Source organism: Enhydra lutris, unplaced genomic scaffold, assembly GCF_002288905.1.
Source record: "Enhydra lutris kenyoni isolate GAN:26980312 unplaced genomic scaffold, ASM228890v2 scaffoldscaffold8, whole genome shotgun sequence".
NCBI classification, from domain to species: domain Eukaryota; kingdom Metazoa; phylum Chordata; class Mammalia; order Carnivora; family Mustelidae; genus Enhydra; species Enhydra lutris.
Genome location: NW_019154092.1, coordinates 18,520,599 through 18,539,184, shown reverse-complemented (window position 1 = coordinate 18,539,184; position 18,586 = coordinate 18,520,599). Strand labels below are relative to the sequence as shown.

Sequence of the window (18,586 nt, the reverse complement as noted above, 5' to 3'; positions counted from 1 at the left end):
AGCCCCTGGCTTCAGGGCCCACCCTACTCCAGTAGTTCTGACCTGACTACAGCTGCAAAGACCCTATTTCCAAATAAGATCACCATTCTGGGGCCCCATGTGGACCTGAATGTGAACCTAGAGGGCTGCAGAGGTGGGTGACCCAAGGGACTTCAGAGATTACAGGCAATGCTTCCCCTGAGGGGCATGCCCTCAACCCAGGTCACCATGACAAGCTAGCATCACGTGTCTGGGACGGTCAGAGGCCCCGGGGTTGCCTCTGCATTCCGGCCCCACCTCCCTCTGGGACCCCTACACCAGCTTTGTCACCCATATCCCCACCTTGGGGAGAAAACTTCCAGCCTCCATGAACCTCCGGACACTCTTCCAAAAATTCTGCATGTGTAAAAGTAGAGGAACTCCCTCAAAGTGAACATTTTGGACATACACACGTTCGTCTTTCTGAAGGGACAACGAGGATGCCAAAGGGTGAAAACCACAAGGAAGGCATTCCTAGGGTCCTCCTCCTCCATCTGACCCGCCTCCAGAGGTCAGACTTGCCCTACTCAGAAACCTCTGTCCTTGCTCTGAAATGAAGCTCCCATCCAGAGTTCAGCACCCAGTGAACCGAGCCATCACGCTGCCCGCACCCACGGCAGCAACAGTGGGCCTGACCTCTCTTGCTACCCGGGAGCCCAGCTGCCTTGGGCTCTACTTCTCTCCTGGAAGGCAGGCACTGGCCCCACCCATCTGTGAACAAAGAAGCCACTTGACTGTTCACACGGAGGCGGAGGCGTGTGAACAATCCGGCACACAGAGAGGCATGGGCTGCCGCCAGCCCAAAGCCAAGCCATGCTGGGAGCCCTGGAGAAAGCCCCAACTCTAACTCTGTTCAAAGACAGGAGGTGAGGGCCACATGCAAAGGGACCTTTGAACAGTGATGGGAAGAGGGGGAGGCCAAGACACCAGAGGAGCATGCAACGGACTTCATGGTCACGACCACAGGGGCCCGAGGGGTGCCCCAAGGTCCCTCACCCTCGAGGGGGATATACTGCTTAGAAAAGGAGGCCGGCAGACAACACACACAAACCCTGGAACAAAGGCTGTGGCTTCTGCAAAGGGAGCGAGCAAAGGTACGCCTTCTAGAATTGTCTTTGGAGGCAGCAGTCCCATGTGTGCCCCCGGGCAGCGTCTTCCATGTGCCTGCCTGTGGGCCAGACCAGCTTTTGCCCTCCACCTCACCACCCTGCAGAGCCAAGTGTACAATGCTGAACATGTGAATTCAGCCATCCTTGCTTCCCCGTCCCTGAGACCTTTATTTTGGCAATGGAAATTGTCAAGACTCCAGTGCAAACAGAGGCAAAAGTCAGGGCCTAAAGGAAGGGGCATCGTTTTCCTTCACTGCTCTGATTTTACTTTACTAGTTATGAAATGAAAACAATGCAGCAAATTATCTGTTTGGGGTACTGTAGCACAAGCTCCACCAAGGCTAATGACTCCGTGCCAGATGATGTTAGCGGACCCCGTCAAGTTTCTCAACAGACCGCGTAAAGCGCAGGCAACTTGGACTTAACGGCTGTTATGAGACAGATCAGCTACCAAACCTCTGCGAGGTGCTTCGTGCTTCATTCTTACGTCAGGGCTGGCAACACTCCAAAAAGGCAGACATTCTTATCCCCCCATTCTACAGATGAGGATGTTGAGGTTCAAAGGGGTTAAATGAGGCGCCTGAAAGCGCCCTATGTGCCAGAGCCTTCCGACTCCAAAGCTGGTCTTTCCAGTCTTGAATCTGTTCACCCAATTAGCTGAGGAGGAGGCCGTGCCTCCAGGGGCGGGGATGCAGGAACTCTGATTGGGGAGCAAGAGGTTACTGGGGAAATTTTCCACAACCAGCCTTCTTGGCCTGCCCCAGAGCTTATCACGTGGAAATCAGCATCCTGCCTGCTGAGAGGCGCTGGCCAGACAAAAACTATGGCACAATATTTCTTTGTACTTCAACATGCTGAAGACAAAATTCTGGGTCTGTCACACCCACAGTTCACGTCCACGGACCTCTTCATTCTTCTTAGTCTGTGCTTCCTAGTCAATAAAATGGCTAACGCACCGCCTTTTTTGAGACGACCTGATGAAATAATCTATATGAAAACGTTCTGTAAACCGCAGAGCCCCAAAGCAGCAGAAAGAACTTCTGTCATCAGATTTTTGTTTGGTGATGGGTAAATCGAGTCCCTCAATGACCCCCCCCGACACGTGACCCTGGACTTTTGTCCTCTTCTTCCTTCACCATTCCCCCTCCAAAAGCAAACTTTATTCAACTCATTAAACGCAGTACTTAACGAGAACCACCTTTCAACACTGCATCAACCATCTGTCTCCTAGCATGCCAATGTCTGTCCTCAAGCAAAACTGTCTTCCGGTCCCTGACGTTCCCCACGCTCTTCCTAAGACCGTCAAAGCCGATAGCGGGTTATAAGCGTTGGTTTTACAAATCACTGGGTTAATGAGTAAAGTGCTTTAAAATAAAACTCCGTGTGCTAGGCATCTCCGGCATTCTCAGTATTTTACTATTCTCTTCTTGAATGGTTTGTCATCTATCATGGGGTTGAACTTGGGTATGTGAACGCCCTGGCCTTTAAATCAAGCGCAGAACTAGACCCTCTCACGCACACACATATTATCACAAGATTCCAAGTCCTAAACTTCTGGCATTTGCATGTGCCGCCTTGCAAGCTTTTTAGTCTTCATAACTAAATGTGCAGCAATGAACTCCAAGCCGCATTAATGATAACCCTGTTAAATAGAAACTAGTGTCGAATTATCCAAAATGCTAACAACACAAACAAAAAGGGGGAAAAGAAACCCAGGGAACTCTGATTGATTATATGTTCTTGGAGGCTTTTAAAAACCAAACAAAAATAAAAATACAACATCACATAGTTTGTAAAAGAGAATAACGGCTAATACTTATGTGATTCCTACACGTAATACGAAACGGTCTGTTCGAGCTCACAGTGCCTGTGAAAAGCCTGGTTTTTAAATTGTACATAGGCTGAAATATAAGGGGGGTCTGACCTTTTTCTGAGGTGGAAAGTAAATGGTGGTGAACTCTGGGGACATTTACAACATTGTGTGAAGTAGCTGATTCTTACATAAAAACAAACCAAAACAAAAACACAAAAAACCTCTGGTTTTCAATACTCTTCCCCTGATGGTGACATTGTGCACAGCCCCCCAGGGGGAGAATGGAACCAAATGATACGCTGGTAAACCAGCTCTCTAAAGGGGGGGGGGGGGGGGGAAAAAAAGAAGAATCATCCCCGCTGGCAGAGCTGACTGATTCCCGGGGTGTAAATATTCCTATCAGGACTGATTTCAGGCTATCAACCAGCTCAGATCCCGTTAGTCGTCTCTAACCACCTCTGTAGGAGCCAACTATCACACACCGGCTCTAGCAGAAACCCACTTACAAACCAGAGTTCAAATCCCAGCTCCAGATCCCAGCTGGGCCTTTGGCCAAGTTCCCTTTACCCCTCTCCAAGCCTCTGCCTCCATAGCTCTAAGATGGATAGCCTCCCTATTCCACAGGAATGCTGCATTATTGAAAGAAAACGATGCATGTAAAGCACACAGGACTTTGGAAGGCACCCAGAACTCCATACAAGTTCCCTCCTCTCTTCAGGGAAGGGGAGAGGCAGACAGGGGTGGGTGGGGTTAGGGGTACAATTTATACCACCTGCACCTGTCTCACACCTAGGACGGGGACAGAAACATCCAAGTGGGGAGGTTCCTTATTGCAGAACTGAGGAAGAGGTGGTGGTGAGGTTGTTTTACTAAATAACGGGTTGGGGGTGACCCCAGCATGAAAAGAAAAGACCTAAAAGGCTCAGGGGTTGGGTACCAGGCTTATCGTTACCTTGAAGACCAAGGTATCCTGCAGAATTTCAAGCGGTTTTGCCAGTGTCTTGGGATCAAATTTCCCTACTAACAGTCAGGGAATGTGGGTTTAGCTTGATTCTGTGGGTGCTCTGTAGAGGGAGCTGCTCCACTCTGCTGAGAACCAGCCCCAGATCATCACCAACCAGCCCCCAAAGGGCCAACAACCAGGGCGGGGTCAGGGCCCGTATGCACCTGGAAAGAAGAAAGTCAAGGCCCAGAGAGGGTGCTCAGTGCCAAACATGAGGGCTCTGTGGGGTGATGGGTCAGAAAGGAAGGAGCATCTGGTGGGAGGGGAGTAGGGACCCTCCCCTGGGGAAGCCTGTTGAGTGCCACAGCCCTCAGTGCTCCGTGGAAAATTGGCAGGCCTGGACATGACAGGTGGGGGAAGGAGAGGACACGGTTGGGGGGGGGCCGGCGGTTTGCAGTGGTTGCCAGAAGGTGGCCACACGTGAAATACGAGGAATTTAAAGTGCGACAGGGTCAGATGTGGGTTTCAGAAAGGTCCCTCTACCAGCCAGGGGGAGAAGGAGTGGGCAGTCCCAAACAGAAGCCAGGAGCCCCCAGGAGGCAAGGAGAGTTGGGAGGGGGTGGTGCGGGAACAGGACAGGGCGACACCAGTGCACACCTCCGGGGTTCGGAGGGCTGGGCTGGGGCAGGGGGTCGCACATGTCTCCTGTAAGGAGCCAGAGAGGAACTAGCTTAGGCTTTGGGACCATGCTCTCTGCCACAGCGTCTCACTGGGGTTCCTGCAGCCCAGGGCAGCCAAAGACAATACAGAAACAAACCGGTGGGGGCGCCTGGGTGGCTCAGTGGGTTGGGCCTCTGCTTTCCGCTCAGGTCATGGTCCCAGGGTCCTGGGATGGAGCCCCGCGTCGGGTTCTCTGTTCAGTGGGGAACCTGCTTCCCCCTCTCTGACTACTTGTGATCTGTCAAATAAATAAATAAAATCTTAAAAAAAAAAAAAAAAGAAGAAGAAAAGAAAAGAAAAATCGGGTGTGGTGGTTTCCCAGAAGATGTTATGAAAAACAGCCCGTGGGCAGCAGTTGGCCAACCCCGGAGTTGGGGGAAAGGGATACAGAGGGAGAAGACACGGCAGGTCCAAACAGAAAACACACCCAGGAGTGAGGCAGTACTGTTCCCATTTCATGGATGACAGCCTCGCCACAAAGGCGGCAGCAGGGCGGGGCCACAGTGGGTGACGGCAGGGCCAGGCTCAGGCTCGGTCCCGCTCTTTCCTGGCCCCTCGCTGTAGACCAGCAAAAGCACAGACACAGCAATGGGAAGCCAGAGACAGCCAAATATGGCTGAGACGAGCTCAGGAGGCCAGGCGGGCAACTCAGCAGGACTGGGTTACTGGAGTCGCCAGAATCCTCGTCCAGCCGGGACTATCCTCCGGGCCCTGGGCCCCAGAGGTCCTCCCTGAAGGCCAGAAAGGCAGAAACCTAAACCATAGGTCTCGCAAGGCCCTCCAGTCATGTAGGCCACCCTCTGCCCTGTTCAGCAGAAGCCCCGGGGAAGGAGTGCTTATGAGCACTCGAACCATAGCACAGACTCGGGAGCCAGACTACCTGCATCTTTAACACTTTCTTACAAGATTTATTATATATTACTTATATATAATGTACATTATATATGTAATATATAAATATTTATCATATATATTTTATATTATATATATTACATTATTTAGGTTATATATTTATATTATATATTATATTATTATATATTATATTATTTGTATGTTATATATTTTATATGTTATATGACTTATATATAATATATATATCTCTCTCAAATATTATATGAGAGGCAGATAGCAAAAAGAGAATATGGGGTTGTAGAGAGAGGGAGAAGCAGGCTTCCTGCTGAGCAGGGAGCCAGATATGGGGCTTGACCCCAGGACCCTGGGATCATGACCTGAGCAGAAGGCAGATGCTTAATCAACTGAGCCACCCAGGAGTTCTTCGACTACCTGCATTTGAACCCAGCCCCCATAAAGGCTCTGGGACCCTCTGCTTCAGAATGGGGGTTATGCAGTAGTGTTGTCTCAGGGCATTTATATGTATGAACTTGCTTAATCCTCATTAAGAGCTTCAAATAATGCTTGGCACATGTTTGGTAAATAAAAATACTGTGTCAAGGCACTGAGCCAGGTCCCACAGGGGAGGGCATAGTGTTCCCACCTTGGTGGGGGCCCAAAACAACACGTGCACCTCTAACAGAGCACTTATCACTGGAAAGACTGGTCCATTTGCTATTTATATCTCCCAACAGACAGGGACCCCCCTTTATGTCCCTACCTCCCATGACTAGCCCACTGGCACCTCACCAATGAGAGTCAATATTCAACGTTTGTTGAATAAATGACACAAGACGGTAAGTCCCCAAACTAGAATTTCCTCTACCTCAAAGTACCTCAAGTCACCCTTTGCTCACTCTGTGGCCTTGGATTCCTGCCCCTCCATGTTGTTAGGGGGCTGGAATCAGGGTCTACAAAGAGCTTTGCCAACCTGAAGGCCCCTGAGCAAGAGAGGAGGTCAGCACAGACTTCTTTCTCAATGGGGTGGTATTGGTTGGGGACTGACCAACTCACGAGGCAGTGGCTTCCAGCATGGATGGCCTCCAAAAGTGGCCAGTCCAGTTATCACACCTTCACTGCCAGAAGGAGCACAGCTGAGGGTGTTTGGAAAGTTCTCCCCGACACCAGGGGAAACCCACTCAGTCCTTCATTCATCAGAACACGTCCCGCCAACCGGAGCCACGTGGGACCAACTCAGTGCCACTTCCGCATCTGATTCTAAGGCTAGGTGATCCACCGGACCTGAGCTAAACACGCTCCATCCTCAGCAGCAGGCCCACGACTGAGCCGCTCAGAGCCCCACGCCAGGAAGAGTGGCAGCTCACCTATCCCAGCCCTTTAAGTCCATAAAGGTAGAAAATGACCTGTCCAGAGTTAGCAGGCCTGGCAGGGGCTGGCCCAGAATCCAGAGCTGGCCAGAATCCAGCTGACTGGCATTCCTGATTCACACCATGACACCTCACCGGGCCTCACCCCGTTTTCCTTCCCAGTGTGCTTGAAAGGCTACCTAGTACCAGGTCCCTCTCCCCACCAAACAGCTCTCCTTCCAATGGGAAAAAGTCCATGCAGGCGGAGCTCCCCGGGCCAGCTGTGGGGACAGGGTACAGAGCCATGCTGCGGCTCCCCCACCCCCTTTCCAAAGGGCAAAAGGTCAAACTTGAACTAGCTGCCCTTTCTGGGCCCTTGCCAGCGGTGAGCAGGCTTCCGATTTATTTCCCTTTCTGAGTTTGCCCACAACATTACAGGCTTTGTGAGTGCAAAGAGGAGGGCAGCGGGTGAACCTCGGGCCACTGACCTCAGTCCCTGGCAAGGCACGGCCTCCGCTTAGTCTTAGGTAAGCGTCCTGACCAGGGCCGAGCCTGCCTGGGACTGCAGCTTTGGTCATTCATGCTGCTGGAAAGATGGGTTTGCTGATTGCTGGAGGAGATCAAAGTCCTGTCTGGATTTCTAAAACCCAGATGGGTCAGGTGGCTTACAACAGAAACACGGGGTGGCGATTTGCCTGAGGTCCCAAAACAAGGAGGTGACAAGCTGAGAGAAAACGTCCATCTACCTTCTCTTACTCTGGCTGTAGACCTCCTGGTCAGCCCACCTAGTTTTCTTTTCAGTGAAGGCAGGGACTGCGGAGACAGCACCTTGACATTCAACCGAAGAGGGGCAAGGCGGAGGGAGAGGTGGTCAGCTCAAGCAGCCTGAGCCCTGCCCCAGCGGGCGGGAGTGACCTTGAGCACATTATTTCACAACTCCAAGAGGAGACCTGGTTTCCTCGCTCTTACAATTGGAACAATCCTAGCAGCTAGTCAAGCCTTCCTCCTCAAAAGGCTGTCCATTTGCATTTGCAGGAAGCTGTAGAAATGCAGAATCCAGGCTCTCCTGGACCTGCAGGATCAGAATTTTCCCATTTTTTCCCCCCAAGGTCTCAGGGGATTCTAAATACATTTACATTTGAGAAGCCCGGATATAAGGGAGGGGATATGCCCCCTCCGAGGCACCCCTCAGCCCTCAATGATGTAAGCCCAGTTCACACTTGAAAGGGCCCAAGACACAGCCCCCACCCCCGGCTCTCTAGGGAAATTCAGACCCAAAAAGGCTGATTAATTTGCCCAGGGTCTCACAGTGGCTTCAAAATTTGAACCCAAGACTTGGGAGTTCTTTTGCACCGCGGCTCTCTTTCCACGTACGAATGAACTTTCCACCCACAAGGCACAATGCTAACGCAGGTGCTCTAAGAAGGAAAGCCCTTGTGTATTTTTAAATTAATTCCCTGGTCACCACGCAGGGTCCTCAGGCAGGCCTGATGGCTCACACTGGATCAGCCGGGCTCGACTCTGTGCTTCTGGGCAGCTGTCTGCCATTCAGAAGCTCGAGGAAGTGGAGCAGCCAGGACTGCTGACGGCTGCAGCTGGAGAGGAGATGTCTAAAGTGAAAGGAAGCCTTAAAACACACCTTATAAATTTACACTCCCTTTCACCTATTAACACCTTCCCCAAACAGCTGGCACCGCCCAAGCACAGCACACAACAGAGTGTCAAGCTAGAAGGCATCTTTTTGGCTTCCCACCTCTGACACCTAGCCAGAGAGCAAACCCCAGCATGCTGGCTTCCCAGGACTGGAGCTCTGTCCATCAGGCTGGGAAGACGCCCAGGCCCACAGGACTGGGTTCCCCAGACTCTCCAAAGGAGACAGTAGCGGAAGCAGCAGGGGGTCCAAACAAAGGTTAAATGGGGAAGGGGGTGACTAAAGAGTAGAGAATCACACCAGTAGGACTGGCCTGCTGTATCCCAGACAAACATTTCCAGCCCACAGCTCCAAAATTGTTCTAGGGCCTACCACATGCAAGGCATAACCACACAGCTGAGTGGCAGAGGAAAAGATGGCAGCCTCGGATGTCCCAGGTCTGGGTTCCCATCTTGGCCAGCACTGGCTCTGGGAAACCACCTACACACAGATGTGCCTATGCAGATTCAACGAGATGTAGGTCAAATGTCCAGCCCAGGGCGCAGAAATGGTGCCTGGGCCCAGAAACTTTCCTCTGACATATTTCAAGGTCTAGAAGTCTGAGCCGTGACTGCGATTTTTACCAGTGGGCAGACGGAAATAACACAGGACATTTCACGGTTTCAGATGGTGAAATTCTGATTTTATGTATTCATAACAAACCCAATCTAGGATATCTCAAGTTCATCATAAAAGGCAGATTTCAGATTAACTACGGCCATGACTTCTAAGCTTTCATTTGTACATGAATCATCTGGGGTTCTTGTTAAAAATGCCGATTTGCGGGGTGCCTGGGTGGCTCAGTGGGTTAAAGCCTCTGCCTTTCAGCTTGGGTCCTGATCCCAGGATCCTGGGATGGAGCCCCCCATCGGGCTCTCTGCTCAGCAGGGAGCCTGCTTCCCTCTCTCTCTCTCTGCCTGCCTCTCTGCCTACTTGTGATCTCTGTCAAATAAATAAAATCTCTAAAAAAAAAAAAAAATGCAGATTTGCACTCAAGTAATCTGGAGTAGGACCAGAGAGTGTGCATTTCTAAGAACTCTGGTGAAGCTCAGGTTCCCAGAGCCAACCCTTTTGAACAACAAGTTTCTATGGAATTCCTTAAACAGTAAGAGATACATGCACGGAAGGTATAATTTGATTTAAAAAGGACATCCCAAGAGAACAACCATGAAGTAGTATACAGAACCAAGCTGGCCGGGTGGTTTCTTAAAGGGAGGCACACCTGGGATTCCTGTAAATTGGCCCTGGGCCCTATTCAGATGAGCCTGTACTCCACCTCACACCGTCTAGGCAGTACTCGTTAGTGGTCATAAAGGCAGCACGCTTCTGACAAAATTCCCCAAAGCAGCATATGGTGTTAGAAACAAAGCATCCAAGAGTATTTCAAGTTCATGACCACTCCAACAGCTGTGGCCAAGCTAGGCTCTTCAAGGCCTTTCTTAAATCCCTCTTTTACCCATTCACCTCTTCTCTGTAAGCTAAATCTCATGCAGTTTCTGTTGACAGCTGTAATAAAAAAAAAAAAAAAAAAAATGCCTCTATCAAGTTGCCAGATAGGGATAATTCCTAAGTAGTAAGACGAATGTGACTGTCAGGAAGCATCTTCAATTGACTGACTCATCCTAATGTGTGTGCTGGGGTTGGGGGAGGGGGGTACTCCATAAAACATCCAAGGGGTTCATATTTACAGGACTGGAGATCCAATTCTGGCTACTCTTTGGATCAGAAATAACACAGGAACGCCGGCTGGCTCAGTCGGTGGACCATGTAACTCTTGAGCTCAGGGTTCTAAGTTCCAGCCCCATGCTGGGTGTAGAGATAACTTAAAAATAAAATCTGAAAAGAAAAGAAACAGTAACACCAAAGATCTTCCATATCTCCTGCAATGAGATTCTTGGAGACAAAGTGTGAGGTAATCTGATCTCCAGCTGCTTTTAGCACAGGAACTCATCTGTCCACCATGAGAAACAGGCCAGCCCAGCACACTAGCTTAGAATAACATGTATGTTTATTACAATTCCTGTCATGACCCTCTGGCCTGGCTGGGCTAACACTCAAACTATAGAGTCATTATGAGCCAGTGGTAACAGCGAGCTGCCCAGAAACTGCTGAGCCTGCAACAGTCACCCAGAAGGGAAGGGATTCCCCTCCTGTGCACTTGCCCGCTAACGGATAGATGCATGCTCAGACCAGAAATGCCAGGGCCAGTCACCTGTGCTCAGCGTCTCTCATTCATCCGTGCAATCACGAGGCTGCCTCCCTGTTCCACACCCCTCCCCGCAGCCCATGTCCAATCACACCGTGAGGCTACGCACCAGGCAGGCTCATGATTTCACCCTTTGGGGAAGAAGGAGACTCCGAGCAAATTTCTGGAGGAGACTGGCTTGTTTTCCCCCATCTGCCCGTTGGGGGAGGAAGTGAAGTTTTCCAACAGGGCCACCTTCTTACTTGGGGCAGAAAAAATGTCTGAGGTTTCAGAAGAGCAGTACAGAAGAGCAGTACAGTACAGTATATAACAGAAAATATTCTCCTTTCTCATCTTGAGGTCTGCGAAATGTTTTCAATTCAGAAGGGGAAATGGAGACCCCAGAGGTTACCAGGCCTTATTAGCGAACAAGGGAGGATACTCCCTTCCAGGAAACAGGCCTGTATTTCTCCACTGCTCCCCACACAGGTTCTTTTCCAAACTCTGGTCCCCTTCTCACACAGACCTAATTCCCAACTGTCCTCTGAACATATGTTGACAAACTCCAGCTATGTCTGCCACAATAAGCAAATGTCCAACATTTCAGATTATTGCTAAGATGCATAAAACCTGCAGAGGACTGAAGCTGGCAAATACAAGCTTGTAACTAATTCTAACAAATTCATCTTGGAATGGAGAAAAAAAAAATCCTCAAGCCCTATTTCCTCCCTCTCCCCAAACTCCAAAGCCCCGTGCAAGGAAATGTAAGGATTTTCCATTTCTTAGGAAAGCAAAAGGAAAACGCCAAGTTTTCCTGGGACGGTGGACCACTCAGGGTAGGCACTAACTCCCCTCAAGAGGGATTCACCGCGCATCTTCGAGAAGCTCAGGCTCACACGCGCCACTCGGCGGGCCGGAAAGACCCACCGCTGGACTTTGCGCCCCGCCAGGTCTTGCCTGGCGTGGGGAGAGCGCGCCTCTGGGTCTGGACAGGATTTCTAGAAGTTCATGATCTCCTCCTTGCAATGGGAGGTTTGGGGGCGGCTTTTTAATGGGCTCCTGCAACTCCCAAGTCCGGACTCACAGCGTGAAGCGTGATGCTTCTGCTCTGCGAAAGGCGGGCTCATGCACACACCTGTGAACACAGTCCCTCTTTCGCGTGCCCTCGTGGTTTGGAATTTGGGCCAGAAGCCCAGGGATCCGGCAGGGCGCGGGAAGGTGGGCGCGACCCGTGTCCCGCGGCCAGGAGCCTGCCGGGAGGAACCTGGGGGTTAGGCGCGCGTCGCGTCCTGCCTACTCACCGGGACCTCTGCAACTGTTCCAAGGCGCTGGTGCTGGCCCCCTGGCCCGGCTGTTCCAGGGAGCAGTAGTTCTGCGAAGTCTGCCTGGAGAAGGCGATGGGCAGGATTCCCTGAGTGAACGAGTTGAGGCGACCCCGACTGCCGCTCCCACTCCCGGGGGTCCCGGAGCCTAAAAAGGCGGCCGCCGGCACCTGCACGCTGAAAAAGGCATCGTCCTCCTCCAACTCCTCCTGCCCGGCGTCCCCCGGCCCGTCGGGCGGCTGCGGCGGAGCGCAGTAGGCGAGAGGCGCCGGCCGGGGCGGCTGTAATTGCTCCCCCGACGCCCGGCCCGCGCCCAAGGGGCTCACGAAGCCCCGGGTCGCCCCGGGGCCGGGCCCCGCAGCGTGGCCGCCGGGGACCAGGGGTGGCAGCGGCGAGGGCTGCGGGAGGCAGGGGCCCCATCCGGCTGCCACCGCCGCCGCCGTGCCCGCCGCGGCGAGCGCGTTACAGCCGCCCCGCTCGGCGGCGGCGATCAGGCTGAGCCGAGTCCTCGCGCCGCAGGCGCTGCCCGCGCCCGGCTTGGCCGCGCCGCTCTCCTCGCCGCCGCCCCACCCCTCGTCCTGCAACGGCGGCCGGCCGTCCAGCGAGATGTTGGTGAGGAAGGAGAGGGCAGCCTGGCGGCGCCGCGGGTCCATACGCGGCTTCCTGGGGGGCTCGGGCGGCGGCGGCTGGGCCGGCGCGGCGGCCGCGGGCTGGGGCTGCGGCGGCGGCTGCTGCAATCCGCTGGTGCCCGCGGCGTCGGTGCCGGCGCTGCTGCTGCTGCTGCTGTTGCTGTTGCTGCTCCTGCTGCTGCAGGCGGCCGTGCCGGCGGTGGCGGCAGTCGCCGCCATTGTGTCCGTCTATGGCGATATTTCCGCGCTGCCCGGAAAAGCGAGAGGCGCCCGAGTGCTAAGCGGCGAGCGCGAGCGACCCGGGCTGGGCAGGGCGCGGGGCGCGGGCGGCGTGCACGGCGGCCCGGCCCCCCCGCGGGCGGGCCATGCTCGCCCCTCGGTGCTGCGGCCGGGGACGCCGCCGCCCCAGCCCACGCGCGCGGCTTGCTCGCTGGCTGGCTGACTGGCCGACCCGCCGCGGATCGCAGGTCCCCGGCCCTGCCCGCCCCTGCGGTCTCCAGCCGTCCGACCCGGCAGCCCGTATTTATAGGTGCGCGCGCCCTGCGCTCGCGCTCCGAAGCGCTCTTTGCAATAACACAGTATCACGTGTGGGGAATGAAACCTGGGAGGAAAACAAAGCCGCAGGCGGCGGCCGCGGAGGCAGGCGGCGGGAGGCGAGGGACCGGAGGAGGAGGAAGAGGAGGAGGAAGGGAAAGCCGAGCGAGTGGCGGGGCGGGGGAATCTTGCTGGCGGTCCAGGTAGCCCGAGCTTCCTGCGGGGAGCTGGTGGCTCCCAGGGCGCGCGGGACCCAGTTAAGGGAGGCGAGCACGTTTCGCCGCCGCGCCCGCACTGGGAATTGGGGGTGCCAGCAGGACCCCGGAGTCGCGCGGCTTGAGGATGTGGCCCCGGGAGAGTTGTGGGTCTGCAGGATAGTTACTTGGAGGGACGCTGAGATCTGGCCCACGAGCTCCTTAACTGGACCCCGCGCCGCCGTTGGGCCCTGAGAAATAGGTCCTTGTTAATAGTTAACACGGGCAGGTCCACAACCCCGTCTGTGGATAGTCGCACCTCAAAGCTGTCGCTTAACCCTTAACGGTTGTGTCTCATTCATTCGCAGGCGGAGGGTGCAGCCCCTTGAGATAAATGCACGCCCCTCTGTGCTTAAGAGCCCAGGCGCATTTGAACGTCCTCTGTGTGGGCAGATTGATTTACACATCCCCATCTGATGGTGCCGTCACTTTTCATCTCTCTATTAGCAAAGGCCAACGTCAATTTTCACTCTATGAAGACCGAGAAAAGCCATGATGGCCTCATACCCTTTTCCCCCTTGTCACCCTGCACAATTTGCGGCTTATGATCTCGTTTTATCCCATATAAACTGGGAACAGTATGGTTACTTTCTGTCATTTCATAAACATCCGTTTGGCACCTACCCTATCTTCTCTTAAGACGGGTCCCTGCCCAAGGATTGGAAGATCGTTCAGGAGCAGTTGGCATGCTGTACCTCGGAGCTCCAGCCCCACCAAATGCCTGTGTTGGCTGAGGAGGGTGGTGGGCTAGGGGGCACCAGGACCAACCTGAGAAACGTGTACCGGTTTCCCTGTGCGGTTTGGGTGACATACCAAATGTAGTAAGGAACAATTGTCACACTTGATTAAGCTTAGTGCCATCTAAGACACCTCTCTACACTTTTCTGAGGGAGAAGCAATGTGTTTACCATCAGGGGATTAATTTAATTAAAGGTTTAAATTTAGCTCTGGAACTAATGGGTAACTCTACATTGAAATTCCACTCCACTTCAAGTTCAGGAAAGTAAATTGAGTAATGTGGAGCAAATACACCAGAGATGTGCACTGAGCCTGGAGTGTACAAGATATGGGTGAGTTTCAGGTTACATTTGCTTAGGACAAACATGGCACATGGCCCTTTGCATGAACAATTGTTCATATTTTATGCCGTTTTTAGGCCTTTTGAAAAAGTAGAGAATGGGATCTATTTATAGCAGCCTTACAGCAGCTAAGTCAAAGCTTGGTGACCAGCTCTGTGAAATTTCATTAGGAGTTTAATGATTTTGTTTAACCAACTACCTCGAAACTTCCAAGTGGCTTTATTACAATTAACTTAATTTGCATGAGCCCTGGCCTGGTTGTGCCCGAAGGCCTTGTTAAATGAAAGACACCAGCTCTTTGTTCATGTTAAGTAACTCTTTTTTTCTTACAAAAATGATAAATGTTAATTGCACAACATTTAGAGAATAAGATAAAGAGAAATTTTAGTAACTTTTGAACTTTTTATGTCTGTCCCGTACTTTTAAACAGGCTAAAGCATGCTGTTCCTGTGTTGTGATTTTTGCTTGCTGTGTTGCGATCATCTTTTCATTTAGAATATTCTTTTATGGAATCATTTTAATGGCTGCATAGTGTTCAGTTTGATGGAGAGATTATAATTATTAAACCTGTACCCTTTATTGAACATTTAGGTTGTTTCCAGTTTTGCTGTTATAAAGAGAGTGGTGATGACTTCCTTGGTTTTTCTAAATCTTGTTACCATCCGGTATTTTCTTAGTTAAACAGATACTGGGGCAAATTCAGTGTCATGTTTTTAAGGCTTCCCATCCAGAAAGGTTGTTGCAGTTTGCTGCAACACTTTTGCCCGCATGTCAGTTTTTTCATCAATCTTCATTTTTTTGTCCATCTGATATAACTCTTTGTCTATTTTAAGTGGCAAACATGCCGGCTAATTTCAAATATTTATTAAAGCATCAAACAAGAATCAATATCTTATTTAACCTCCGCAGAGTTCCTGTGATGGATTTTCTTATAGGGACCATGAGAGATATGGTTTATTGTTCACCTACTGTGTGCCAGCCACAGAATATTTCTATTTCCAATCCTTTGTACTCTGCAAGGAGGGGTGGTGGTGTGTTATGATCAATATTTTACAGAGGAGGCTCAGAAAAATGTAATAATTTCCCCAAGGACATCTAGCTCTTAACTGGGCCAGTACACAAACCTGTTATATTCTAAGACCCATGTGCGGTCCTGCGCCCTCTGCTGGTGAGGACATTTTACAGGGCGGTCCATCCCCAGATTTAATCTCATATTTGTACTTAAGAGTCAACTCATCTGGGAAATAGTACAAACTTAGAAGGAAAAAGATCTGAGTTTTAGGAGCAAGTCTCTTAGCCTCTCCAAGCCAATTTCCTCTACAGGTTATTCTGAGGTACAAATAAGACTGCTTGAGAAGGATTTTAGAAAACCTTAAAGTACCTTTAAAAATATCAGTTGTTATTTATATCAGCCCAATCTACCTACTCCCTGAATTATTCCAAATTCACTTATTTTTCACCTATGGAATCACTAATTAAATATTACTGAGGAATTTCTATGTACATAGCACCATGTTGCTACAAAAGGATAAAAAAAAGTGTGGCTCTTTGCCCCTGTGCCCTCTATAGTGAAAACAGTGGAAAGCAAAGCCAAAGCCCAGGACATATTTCAATAAAAATGCGAGGCAGAGCCTGATTAAGTGATCAAATGAGCAATCAGACTGGAACTGTGAATGTTATCAAAATCTGAAAAAGGACTTTTATTTGAGGTGAGATTTGTCGGGGAGGCCTCAGCCAGGAGCCAGAATTTCTACTGACCTGGGTGCTAAGGAAGGAAGAGGGAGGACACCTCAGGAAGAGGATGTTCTCCATGCAAATTCCTCGTGGATTTCAGGCCTAGAAAGAATTTGAAATGTAATTCTTGGCCTTGCAGAGGTTTTTGTGTTTTGGGGGAGTCTCCCCCCCCAATTTACTTTAATATTGCCTCTTTCCAGTACCCATAAACATTTTTTTGCATGCATCAACTGTTTTGATTGACACATATGGGAGCCAGTTTAAAAAAAGAAAAAGAAAAAGAACCTACAGGTAATCACTGACCCTTTAAAAAAAAGTAATTCTGCAGAACATCTTGTCTGAAAATGAGCGTAGAGACGACAGTGGATGTCAATCCTAACAAAAGCCATCTGACACTGTGGTTCTGCGGCCCACTTAGGTGCTTACAGATCGTGATCTTTGGGGGCTTGAGCTGGGGAAAATGACAAACTTTTTGCTTTGGTTGCTTCACCTGTAAATATCAGTTTTGTGATATTTTCCCTTGCAGCATTGTGAGGATCAGTGATAATATAATTTATGTAACTAGCAGAGGGTCTCAAGCAGGTAGCTATTATTAGAAAAATGCAAAATGTAGAAGGTGCACACAACAAAGGCTGGGATATTTTAGGCTCCGGGGTTTTATAGTCTGCACCAGTCCTGCCAGGAAGGGAGATGAGAAACTTCAGATGCCGGCTTCGGTTCAGATCAGATTATTTTACTGCACGTTCCATAAAAGCACAGCCAGAACTCACACCAGGCCAGTAGGTCTAAAGCACAGGCAGAGTGCCTGGGAGAGACCTGCTGCTTGCCTTCATTGGATGAAAGATTGTCAAGACCTGAAATAGAGAATGCCCAAGAGGTGGGCCTCAACACCCCATCTCTCCCCCTGAAATTCACCTTCCCCGTGGGGACTTCTGATCATTTCTCTCGGCCAGGGAGACGGGCAGTGAGAGGAGGGGTGTCATTGTTTTCCCTTTACAAGTTGGCACAGATACTTTAATTTCCTTCTTTAGTTTCTCCAGACCATCTGAGACCAGATGCAAGACCTAAGTGAGACTTACTGGGAAGCTCCAGGATATTGAATGCAGAACCGAAGTCTGTGAGGACCATAGAGCCACACTGAGCAGCTCACAAAGTGGGACTTCCTCATAGTCCTCATCCCAGTATTTCTTAAAAGCCAATCCCGTGCTCTGTTCTGGGCTAGGTTCTGTGAGTACCAAAGAGAACAGGATGTGACCTTTTCCTGGAGACCGAAAGTGAATGGCAGAGAAAGCTACATCCATATTGTCACCAAAATTACACCAAGTATTTAAAAGAAAAAGCTGTATGCACAGGGTTCAGCTAAACCCCAGCAGACCTCCTAGACCAGAGGCTATCTCTGCACCACCCACCTAAGACACCCTCCTCTTCCTGCACGGGAGACGCCCTGGGAAGGTACATTCCTGCCACTCGGCTGCCATAGTGCGATTGCCTCAGATTGTCTCCAAGTCTCCTCATCCTGCCTGAAGTCCTGTCCTTCCCTCCATGGTTGGTACCTGCAGCCCCACACCTAGGTCCACACAGGAACATTTTGCCTCCAGACCCCTCACATTCTGTGGAGGAAAGAGAATTTTATGACAGTCCCTGCCTAGGATGACGTAAGGCCTCCAGGCTCTTAATAACTGGTGTGAGAAGCTGAGAGACGTAGGTGATGGGGCACGTCCATGGGCTGTGTGAACAGTCACGTGAGCCTGTGTTACCAGTTTATTAAGGACAACAGTTCAAGCCAAGAATGGACTTAGATACCTCGTTAATCTGGGAAGACATGTTTCTGTAAAACCCTTCCTCGTCTCCACAGTGTTTTTAGAGCAGACCTCTGAAGACAACACTGCAAATGCCTTTACTTTTCAAATTCCTCTGATCCATCGGAAATCTCCATTGGACACAGCCCAGCCAACTGGGAAGGAGAAAGGACAGCCATCTAGGGTGAAGTAGCCTGTCCCACAAGCCCACCATGAGAAGGGCATAGCCAAAGGTCACAGGCTTCAGTTTGTAGATCCCAACTCTCTCACTAACCCCTGACTCCTGGGCCTCAGCCTCTCCATCTCAAGGCTGAAGCGAGTCCTACCCACCTTGCATGGTTACTGTGCGGATGAGAACCAGATCACACATAAAACATCTCCCAGGTGTCCAGCACGTAGTGGGTGGTTGTGAGTAGTGCCTGTTGTCATTATACAAGGAACCCCAGAGAAGCACACTGTTGAGCAAGTGGACAGAGGACATGGTAGAAACCTGGCGTCAGACTGTGTTAGGAAAATACATTGCAGATGCTTCCATGAAATGTACTCAGTCTTCCAGAAG

The 18,586-nt window shown here is 50.9% G+C and overlaps 1 protein-coding gene across 1 annotated transcript in view; it reads right to left on the bottom strand.

The window, feature by feature from the left end:
• Positions 1-17,743, bottom strand: part of LOC111142702 (Cdk5 and Abl enzyme substrate 1) — a 116,556-nt gene extending 98,813 nt beyond the window's left edge. The window contains exons 1-3 of the mRNA XM_022495991.1: positions 17,638-17,743; positions 12,863-13,190; positions 11,978-12,781 (exon numbers count right to left, since the gene is read on the bottom strand). Coding sequence (XP_022351699.1) covers positions 11,978-12,781; positions 12,863-13,190; positions 17,638-17,743 — 1,238 coding nt within the window. The remainder of the gene's footprint in view (positions 1-11,977; positions 12,782-12,862; positions 13,191-17,637) is intronic.
• Positions 17,744-18,586: the final 843 nt, after the last annotated feature.